General features: G+C 43.7%; 1 protein-coding gene across 1 annotated transcript; it reads right to left on the bottom strand.

Annotated features, from left to right (window-relative positions):
- Positions 1–280: 280 nt before the first annotated feature.
- LOC145357769 (gap junction beta-3 protein-like) lies at positions 281–8860 on the bottom strand. Its single transcript, XM_080211241.1, has 2 exons — positions 8778–8860; positions 281–2408 (listed from the first exon to the last, which is right to left on the bottom strand). Exon 2 carries the CDS (start codon positions 2378–2380, stop codon positions 1619–1621), a length of 762 nt encoding a protein of 253 aa, XP_080067367.1. The 5' UTR covers positions 2381–2408; positions 8778–8860; the 3' UTR covers positions 281–1618.
- Between the last annotated feature and the right edge of the window lie 2619 nt (positions 8861–11479).

Genomic DNA, 11479 nt, shown 5'->3' with positions numbered 1-11479 from the left:
ACAGCTTCAAAGCAAAACATGGTCTTAATGTTAATAACAATAGAGCTTCAAGGACAAGATAGAACAAAGTACATTGTGAACTTAGGGTTCTTCACGTGACAGAGTTAAACTATCGATAGTGAAAATGCAACTGGTTTTACAATGCTCCCAACTAAATAAGATTTGACTGCTGACCTGACAGTCACGTGCTTCCCTTTTCCCTCTCTCTGTTCTCAAGGGGGTTGTAAGCACTACATTCTTTACGTATCAGGTCCTCCTTTCACAAGTCCGTTGAGCCACATTTCTCTTTCCCTGACTCTTGGTTTATTACCATAAATGTTTCCAGATCGCTAACAACGGCAGTTTCATGTTCACCATCATACATAATAAAAAACATTTACATTTATATAGCACCTTTCATGACCTTCAACATTTTACACCCCACAAAATACTTTTTACATGTTTTCATTATTGCAATGCAGGAACTGCAAGAGTTAACTAAAGCACAGCAAGATTTCACAAGTTAGTAACAACCACATCATCTGTTTTTATGGTTCTGATTGAGGAATGAATATTGCGCAGGGTGAAATACCCTGATCTTTAAAACGCTGCCATAGAATCCTTTATGTCCCCCGGAAAGGACAAATAGGGCCTAGGCTTAAGGTTTCGTCATAAAGATGGTACAATGCAGCATTGCACTGGACCGTCATCTTAGATTGGTTGTGCTGAAATTGCGGAGTCACACTTAATAGCGATTATCTGAGTCAAGTTCTGTTCTTAATGCTTGGAATCACTTTGTGAAGCTGTGTCCACTTACAATAAGGCCCATTGATTTCTGAGACTGAGTCAAGTTCCATTCTGATACTGTGATTGCTTTAACTGGCACTTTGTACATTAGGTATGTAATTTTGTCTAATATTTCAAGCAAACCACACATGAATGCCTCAATCATTCCATTTCCTTGTGATAGTTCAACAAATCTTACAGCAGTTATTCTTCTTGTCTGAACATTTTCCAGCTTATGGTTGCAACATATCATTCTTGCAGTAGTGGAGTGTGTTCTGTCCATTGCTCAATCTGTCTGGTGCTAATATATGCTGCGCTCATGTCCGTTTGTTATATTTTACCCAGATCCTTGATTGTCTATCCACTGATGAATAGAGTCTGTCCATATCATTGGACACGCAATGATAATGTCCTGTAATCTCATGTCTCTGCTGGTTCAATGATAATGTAAACTGCAATAAATGTCCCCACTTTTCAGTGGTATCATGTCGTTGGTGTTACGGAGTAAATACACAGGTTTGGAAATCTGACTGATCTGGAGATAACCCAAACATGTGTCCTAAGTACTGTGTTGAATCTGCAGGTTGTGCTTGGTAATAATGCCAGGTTACAATCAGAAACATTTCAACAGACATCGGAAGATTAGAGCCATACTGAATTAGGTATGAATGTTATTCGTTCTTAGCCACTCTGATACAGGTGGCTTTGTTCAGTACCTGCCCTCTTAGTTCTTATTTGTTTACTGGTGTGCTATCTCTTAATGGTGGAAACAACAAGCAGGTCATCTTCACGTTAAGTTATTCCAAAGTGTGGAATTGACAACGATTGTGAGATTGACTTGTGACGTTGGTTGTTAGACCTTGTTATATTCTTTTAGATGAATGCCATTCTCACAAACATCTTTCTCGATCAAATTTCGTCTTGCCTTTGACATGCTCACCTCTTCCTTTTCAGACTTCTTGCTGCAACATCGAAAGCATCGTTTGAAGATGAGGTAAAGTATCTCCGAAATGTTGAGGACAGTGCAAAGAGCTGACCCTGCAACCATGAAGTACGTGAAGATCTTTTTCTCAGTTGGTTTGGCAATGAAACAATCAACTACATTTGGACAAGGGAACATGGAACACTTGACAAGCCGAGGCAAATCAAAGCGATTATAAATACTGTGGAGTACGTATAAGAAAGCAATTTCAAAGCCAGTTTTAAATATCAGACTGATCAGATAGGTCCACCAGAGCCCGCCATGCTTCTTCCCTGTGTTTTTGTACAGTCTTGAACAATTCTCTCCATACTTCAATTGGTGCTTCCTCTCTCTTTCTTTTCGGTAAGCCACATGCAAGACGACCAGCAGTGAAGGTGTGGTGATGCAGATCAGTTGCAGAGCCCATAGCCTAATATGGGAGATGGGGAAGTAATGGTCGTAGCAAGTGTTTGGGCAACCGGGTTGAAGGGTGTTGCAAACAAAGTCGCTCTGCTCATCACCCCACACACTCTCCGCCGCCACCACGTAGACCAGCACTCTGAAGATGAAGACCACAGAGAGCCAGATCCGTCCAAATCCGGTTGAATACTTATTCACCCCGCTCAGCACACCTTGCAGCGTTCCCCAGTCCATTGCGCCTGGAATTTGTCAACTCGCCAATCTAAAACAAACAAAAAACCTGAAAGATGTAACAACCGCTCTTCATCTCGATTAACCAGTAAGCAGGATTGATGAAATATTAATACTAATAAACAGAATGGGTGTCACAGTGAAACCCCAAACACAGGGTGGGGACAATGGTCTGGATTATCCAACCTCATCCGTGGCTGGGATTCTCCAGCCCATTGCAGTGAACAGAGATTGGGTTGAGTGCCAAATTCTCCATCCTGGCTAGCAGCGGTGTGGGGACGTGGACGGCTGGAGAATTCCAACTATTATTAATTGAACTTTGAGCGAAGTGAAAAAAAATAAATGGTGGGATTTTCCGGCCAAACTTGTTCCAAGATCGGTCAATGGACCCTTGTGTAGTCCATGTCCCACCTGCTATAATTCCCCTGGCAGCCAGGATGGCAAAATTCCACCCTAACTATTAGATCGACTGCCCATGTTATACCTACCCAATTTTACTTTGCATTGGTGCCAATCACAGCAGGTAATAGAGGAACAGGGAACTGATCCGATCATGTCAGTTTCTCACTGGACAAGGTCAGTTCAGGTTTCCTTTAGAGAGGCCCTTCACCTCTGTGGCTTAGGTTTGAGTCCAACCCAACGCAATGAGATTAGAATCTTCTCCAGGATCCCAAGAAAAATGAAACACCTCAATAAAAACCTTTCTCCGCACTCAGCATCGACTAAGGAACCGTGGAGGGTTTGCAACAGATGAAAGGGGATCGCTAAACTCTAGTTTTAGTTGCATTGTGTTGGAAAAGATGTTGAAATATTGGGAAATACACAGAGTTTTAAAGTGTATTTATTAGCGTCACAAGTAGGCTTACATTAATGTTGCAGTGAAGTTACTGTGAAAATCCCCTAGTCGCCACACTCTGGCACCTGTTCGGATACACTGAGGGAGAATTTAGAATGGACAATGCACCTAACCAGCGTGTCTTTCAGACTGAGGGGGGGAACCAGAGCACCCAGGGGAAACTCAGGTAGACACAGGGAGAACAGACACTGTCTTCTCACAGACAGTGACCCAAGCTGGGAATTGAACCAGGGTTCCTGGCAATGTAAGTCAGCAGTGCTAACCACTGTGCCACTGCCCATACTCCCTGAAGAGGAAGTGCACAATGAGAAAATACAGAAAGAGGAAAAACTTTGATCCAGAATTTAAAAATTAACATTATAAGCTTAGACTAAAGGAGCTGGATTTCCTTTTGATGAACAGAGAGAATTAAGTACTGACATGAGTCAAACATGTAGAATTAAGAAATATATGAATGATGTGATGCAAGTAGTTCTTTAGCATTTGCAAAAAAAAAGAGATTTGCACTTTTCTTGATAACATTATGTGTTACTAAGTCACACTCAGATAACCATTACAGCTGATAAAGGATTCTTGGTGTATTGGGGCTTGAGTGGGCTGATTTTGAGACAACATTTTAACATTAAAAATACTGCTACTCAAACTTCAATCAGTGCAAATTAATTTTTAACAAGAAATGCATTTTACATTTTAATGAGGAACAGGGGAGCGTGGCAAAGGAAGGAACCAACAAGAAGTGGCGAGTGTCAGTGAAGAGAGGTGATGTGTGGAGAGAGAACAAACTGTCAGAACTAAGCAAGACAACTGTTTTTGTTTTCAAGAGAGATCACCAAAGCCTCAAAGCATTCTGTGCCAACTTTTTGCTTTCCCTGTTTGTGAATATCAATGTTCTCTCTTTGTTCTGGAATCGGGTTCAGAGGGTGGTGGAGTGGGGCAGGAAGGTGAGTGGGGCGGGGGGCGGGGAGTGTTTCAAAGCCCAAAGCATTACAAAAGGGCAGAAGAAACATATCTGAGGTTATTGACCACATTGTGTTTGGGGGCACAGTAAAAAGTAATGCTGGGGGGCAAGAAACTGCAAAGGATTATTGCTGGATTAAGAAAGTGGGTGAAACTGTGCCAGAGGGAAGTCAATATGGGCAAGTGCGAAGTCTTCCATTTTCACATTTACCACAGTAGATTTGGTTATTTTCTGAACAATGGGAAAGAGGAACCGTGCAGAAGAGATTGAGAAATCCAAATGCTGATACTATTAAACTTTGTACTCGGGCACAAAAAGATAATTGAAAAGACAATGGGACATTAATCTTTATCTGAAGAGAGCTGGAATTTAAAAAAAGTGTAATTTTTAATGTTCTAGTTAGATCCCATTTAGAGCAGTGCCATTAGTTCTGGGTTCTGCAATCAGGAAGGGTGTATTGGATGAAAAAAGCATTAAATTATAAGGACAAGGCACAAAGAGGAGTTTTCTATTCCCCTGAATACAGACGATTAAGGAGTAGAACGATTGAGGTGCTGCAAGAAGATTCAAGGAATTGAATCACCTTAGTGTGTTAAAGGCACTAAGTAAGTTGTTGTTTCGGGGGGCGGTTAGGGTGTTGCAGTGGCAATGTTCTGGGAACCTGGGTTCCACCCCCACCACAACAGATGATGGAATTTGAATTTGATTTTTAAAAAAAACTGGAATTAAAAGTCTATTAAAAAAATGCATCTGGTTCACTAACGCCTTCTGAGATAAAGCAACCTGCCTTTTTTGACCACTCTTTAATGCCCTGTGAACAAGCCACTCAGTTATATCAGTTGAAACCGGGCAGAATAATTTATTCTTTACGATGAGGGAGATAGGCACAGTGTTAAACATAGAGCCTGGGGCTCGGGTACAGGAATGGGAATCTGGAAGCCTTTCCCCCAGGAATGAGGTTCGGTCAATGAAAAATTTCAAAACAGAAACCCTTTTTTGGCAAGAGTATTGACAGGATTATGAAACTAAGATGGAAAGCTGTTAAAGTACCGATGAGACACAATCTAACCAGAACAGGTTTGAGGGGCTGATTGGCCTGCTCCAGTTTCTATGTTCTGAAAAGAAATCAACAAACTGCTTGTGTTTTGGTGATGAACGTAAATAAGGTTGGTCAGGCCTCTAAAGGTCAATAAACTCATCGGGCGGTGAATGGAATAAAACTTGCATGCACCTCTTTCTAAAGCTATTTGCTGTGTGCTCTTAAACATACACCTACCAGACAACCATTGTTCTCAAGGATAAATGGTGATGCCTTACACTGAAACTCTAAGATTTTTGTAAAGTGGCAAGACATGAGCTATACCTTCGCTAACCAGCATCTTCATGTACATGGAAGATAAATTCCATTCCATTTTAAGTTCAATTTACTCTGGTTAAGATTCTAAACAGTCTCAGCTGCTTACAGTGGGCTATGGTGTGGAGATGCCGGCATTGGACTGGGGTAAACACAGTAAGAAGTCTCACAACACCAGGTTAAAGTCCAACAGGTTTATTTGATAGTAAACCCACAGGCTTTTGGGGTTTGCCTAACAAAGGGGCAAACCCCAAAGCCTGTGGGTATACTATCAAATAAACTGGTTGGACTTTAACCTGGTGTTGTGAGACTTCTTACTACAGTGGGCTAGGCAGATTGGTGCCAATGTATGTTACCTACTAGGGTAGGTGTAATCGGATTGATTTTGAGAAGGTAGATTCAAGATAAATGGCAGTAGCTGTAGAGAGGACTTGAGGAAGAACTTCTTTTACACAAAGGGTGGTGGGTGTTTGGAATTTGCTGCCCTAGTTGGTGGTGGAGGCAGAGACCCTAAACTCTTTTGAAAAGCACCTGAATCTGCACCTTAAGTGCTGTAAGCTACAGGCTATGGGCCGGGTGCACGGAGGTGGGATTAGAAAGGGCACCTGGGTGTCCTTGGGCTGGCATGGACAAGATGGGCAAAATGGCCTCTTACTCTGCTATAGCTTTTCCTTGGTTCTATGGTTGAAACTCTGAAGATGGCCTGGTAACATGTCAGGGGAACCACACTATCTAATGGCATTGATCATTGCAGGAGCACTAACTGGTGTCACCATCACAGCGAGCAAATGGGCATGAGCCCATTTCCATTTTAGGATTATGAAACTAAGATGGAAACTATCAATACTCTTGCCAAAAAAGGTTTCAGTTTTGAAATTTTTCATTGATCGAGCCTCATTCCTGGGGAAAAAGGTTCCCGATTCCCATACCTGAGCCCCTAGCTCTATGTTTAACACTGTTGCCCAATGTGCTGTCTCCCCCATCATAAGGATGAAATTATTCTGTTTGGTTTCATCTGATACAACTGAGTGGCTTGTTCACAGGACATTAAAGGGCAATTGGAAGAGTTATAGAAAATGGGGTGGGGGTAACTGAATGCAACAGGAATTACAGATAATTGCACAGCCTGCTTGATTGGTAGTCTTCCCACAAACATTCAATCTCTCCACCACTGATGCAGTGTCAGCAGTGTGCACCATCCACAAGATGCACTGCAGGAACTCACCAATGCTCCTTAGGCAGCAACTTCTAAACCCATGACCTCTACTAGAAGTAGAAGTGCAGCAAATGCTGTGGAACATCATGACCTGGATGTTCCTGTTCAAATCGTTCGCCATCCTAACTTGGAAATATGTCACCATTCCCTTACTGGTGCTGGGTCAAAATCCTGGAACTCCCTCCCTAACAACACCATGGGTTTACCTACACCTTAGGGACTGCAGCAAGTCAAGAAGGCAGCTCGTCACCACCTTTTCAAGGGAAACTAGGGGTGAGCAATAAATGCTGGCCAGCCAGCGATGCCCACATCCTGTAAGTTAAGGAAAAATCATGAATACAGCAGCTTCTGGAACTTCCTTAATTAGTTGGCATGCCCAGTGTAGTCTATGTGCTGCAATCTAATTGACGTCAATGGTAAGCATGGTGGGCCCGCATCTTTGCCCGATACAGGGACTGGGTAGGATTCGTGGAGACACTGGCAATTGTGGGGCAATAGACCTTGAACAGTGAAATTAAGATTGAAATAAACTCTCAATGAACATAGAGATTGATCTTGAGAGGGAAAGAGAGAGAGGCAATCAAAGTGAGACACATCCACACCAAATACCTTTCAGAAACAGGGTTTTGAATGGCAATCTATTGAATGTTGTTGAGAAAATCTACAGCGGTGTTCAAGCCTCCCAACCTGCCTGCCCCCACCACCCCCCCCGCCGACTCAGCTAATTTTCTGGTTTAACAAAAGCCCTGTATTCCAGGCCAATGTTAAATTACAGCCTCTCAATTGATTGCTGATTCAGAGTGAGTGTACTCAGAGTCTGTATCAGCGAGCGTTAAAAGCAGCATTGACAGAGGCCTCCGACCAAACTGTACAGTCTTGATGGTGTGCGGTTGCCAAAGGAGACGTGGAGAAAAAATACTTTCAAAATGGTTCACTGAAGCTCCATCAATTAAGGGGTAATACCGAGTATTTGGTCGCATTTTAGCTGGTTTACAGCTATGTGGAAAATGGTGATATCATGCTGGTGATCAGTATGTCTAGTTCGTAGCAGACTGCTGGACAGCTTTCCCTTAAAGTGCATTTTTTCAAGTTTATTTTAAGCTAAGATACAATTAAACAATCAATAATAACAGCAATCTATCATCGTTATCCCCATCAGACATATTTAGAATCATAAAACCCTTAGTGCACAAAGGGACCTTTCAACCCATCGAGAATGTACCGACAACAATCCCACCGAGGCCCTATTGTATAAGCCCAGGTATTTACCCTGCTACCCTGACACTGAGGGGCAATATAGAAACAACAATTTGAATTGGTGGACTTGCAGTTTGGAGAATCCCTTACAAACATGCATAATTACATATCAACTGGTTAACATGAGCCCCACAGAGGGATGGTGAGCTGGAGTTTTATGTTCCTATCTATCGCTGACCCAGCTTCAAGAGACCAGGCAGTTCCTATGATGTTAACAAGCCAGTCAGCTGGATTGATTTATGGAGCAAATTTGCTTAAATTTATTTGATGGCTCTTTTGGAATCCACTCAACTGCAGATTAACTTCTGTGACCGAACCTGTCTTTAATTAGCACTCCACATCCCTCCAGCGAATGTTTTTTTTTGTTTTAAAAAAGGTGGCAAGAGCTTTCATTCGCTTAATGTTTCTTTGTGGCTCAGGAGATACTTTTACTTAATGGTTTGCGCACTTCCCAGGTGTGCAGGCTTCAGTAAGGGGAACAGTCCAGTTTTTGTTTCTTAAAAGTGCCGCTCAGGGGCCGTGAGACCCGTAAGCTGTGAATGTTGCCCGTGTCACTTACATTTCTGTAACGCAGCATGTGAAGGTATGGGGTAATGGAGTTTAAAAGAGTCTACAGCAGCAGCTAAAACAAAGGTGGGAGCTGGAAAGACCGGCTCATCCCTTCTATCCTGTTCGACGGTTGACTTGGATAGAAAGGGTCAAAAAAATAAGGTGGAAACGCAAAAGTACACAGCAGAAAGTTTGCTCAGAAAAACTCACCGGAGTATTCAGCAGCTCCCCCCGTTCGCGACCTCACTCAGGCACGGGATTCGTTGAAAACTGAAGTGATTCTTGTAATCTCCGCACAACTGACAATCTTTTGGCTGAGTTTCAGTTCTGCTCATGTCACTGCCCCGTATTATTCCATGGGTGTGTCCTTAACGTGTTAAGGCAAAGGATTTGGGATGTTTTCTGTTACGCTACACATCCTCACGCAAGGTGTCATCAGCATGAGACGTTTCCCTGGGGTTTAAACTCCAGAGCACTTAAAAAGGCTTTTCTGTTTTATTTGGAAAGCAGCCATGTGCCTGTGGTTTTTAAGTATTGAAGATTTAGTTCCTATTTTGTTACACACAAATTACAGAAGTCTTCAGTGGCAAGACTGAAAACTTCTGATTTACTGGGGCTGTGTTTTTATTCATTTACAGGATGTGGATGTGGCTGGCCAGGCCAATAGTTATTGCCCATTGCTAGTTGCCTTTGGTGGTGGGTGAGCTGTGGTTACTGATGTGTAGGTACACCCTCCATGCTGTTAGAGAGCCATGGCGACAGTGAAGGCACTGCCGGCGCCTCATTCAATGTCCCGTGGTCTGTGTGGTTTCATCTGATACAACTGAGTGGCTTGTTCATAGGGCATTAAAGAGTGGTCAAAGAAGGCGCGTTTCTTTATCTCAGAAGGGATTGGTGAATCAGATGAGTTTTTTTTAGAAAAAGACTTTTAATTGCAGATTTTTAAAAAAAAATCAAATTCAAATTCCATCATCTGCGAGAGAGGGAGGAGGTGGGAATGGAACCCAGGTCACCAGAACATTAGCAGTGCAACACCCCAACTTCCCCAAACAACAACAGCTTATATTTATATAGTGCCTATAAATTACTAAAACATTCTAAGATGCATCACAGCAGTGTTATAACAGAAGCCACCGAAGACAAAAGCTGGTGAAAGTGGCAGGTTTTCAAAATTGCTTTAAGGAGGGAGGCCAGGGAGAGTTGTAGTATTTCAGAGCTCAGGCCCTTGCCAACTGAAGGCTCGGCTACTTAAAGATGAATGTGGAGACTGCAGCTTTCAAACCCTCACAGGCGCCAGAGACAAATTCTCATTGTTGTTGTGAATTTGTTTCAGACCAATGTTCGAGAATTGAATGGACAGTTGACAATTTCCACAGCTTCAATCTAATGTAGCAAGGAGGAGCATATATAAAAAAAACCCCTCGCAACGATTGTGTGCTTCTGTCCAATCCAGCTCAAAAAGATAGGTGGGTGCCAACAACAAGTCATCAACCTAAAACATTGGCTGAGATTTACCGTCCCTGCCCCCCAGCCTGCTCTGTGCCACAGAGTGTTTTTCTGCAGCAGCGAAGGCTGAGAGAGCGAGGAGGTGAGAGGGCGGGAGAGGGAGGGGCGAGAGAGGAAGGGGCAAGAGAAGGAGGAGGTGAGAGAGAGAGGGCAAGAGAGGGAGGGGGCGAAAGAGGGAGGGGGTGAGAGAGGAAGGGGGCAAGAGAGTAAGGAGCAAGAGAAGGAGGAGGTGAGAGAGGGAGAGGCGAATCAGGAAGTGGTGAGTGAGGAAGGGGTAAGAGAGGGAGGGGCGAGTGAGAAAGGGCAAGAGAGTGAGGGGGTGAGAGAGGGAGAAGGTGAGAGAGGGAGGGGTGAGAGAGGAGAAGGAGGTGAGAGAGAGAAGGTGAGAGAGGGAGGAGGTGAGATCACGAGGAGGTGAGAGAGGGAGGAGGTGAGATCACGAGGAGGTGAGAGAGGGTGGAGGTGAGAGAGGAAGGGACAAGAGAGGGAGGGGCAAGTGAGGAAGGGGCAAGAGAGGGAGGAGGTGAGAGAGGAAGGGGGCGAGGGAGAGGGTGAGAGAGGGGGCGAGAGAAGAAGGGGCGAGGGGGTGAGGGGATAAGAGGGTGAGGGAGGTGCTGGCAGGATCTTCTGGTCCTGCCAAAGCCTGTGGGCCTTATGTACGTTTCATCACTGAGGAATGTGCCCTGTGGTGTCCACTTTAGCAGAACCGAAAGATCTGCTGGCTGTACAGGGCTGAAAAATCCCCCCCATGAACTTTACTTCTCTCTTCACTGATGCTGCCTTGCCTGATGAGTCTTTTCAACATCTTGTGTTTTTATTTTAGATTTCCGGCAGCGACAGTACTTTGCTTTCCTATTAGTGGTCAACAAACCATATTTTGACAAGTAGGGTCAGAAGAAGTTAAACTATGGGATCATAGGATTGCCTCAATGTTCATGTGTCAAATAGTGGAGTTAGGTAAGGAGCAGCAACCAGAGACGAGCAAGTGTTTGCTGACCTACTGACCCTCAGCAATCTGGTTTTCTTTTAGTCAACCAAGTAAACAAACTCAAATTAAATTAGGACAAAGTAAAAGGGGGCAGCTCCCCAGAAGGAGGGGGAATGGCCCGAACAAAAACAAAAGTACAAAGGAAAGTTAAGACACGTCAAATCAAAATGTGATTGTCGGGGTCTATAACGCACCTCAGCCCCTACGGTGCCCAGTGGGCACCTCAGCTATCTGGTGCAGTACAGAAAACTGATCTGTATGGGGCAATTGACTGACAGGGTCCACTGGTGACAATTCTATTAAGTTAGAAAGTTCATGGTGTGTGCCTGCATGCTCCTGATCGCAAAGTCTTTGAGGAAGTCCAATTAGTAAGCTATTCAGGCACAAAAGCAGAAGGAAACAGGGAAATACAGAGAAA

The sequence above is a fragment of the Carcharhinus amblyrhynchos genome, chromosome 24 (assembly GCF_965287045.1).
Source record: "Carcharhinus amblyrhynchos chromosome 24, sCarAmb.v2.hapA, whole genome shotgun sequence".
In the NCBI taxonomy this organism is placed as follows: domain Eukaryota; kingdom Metazoa; phylum Chordata; class Chondrichthyes; order Carcharhiniformes; family Carcharhinidae; genus Carcharhinus; species Carcharhinus amblyrhynchos.
This window is presented reverse-complemented; position numbering and strand designations above follow the sequence as displayed.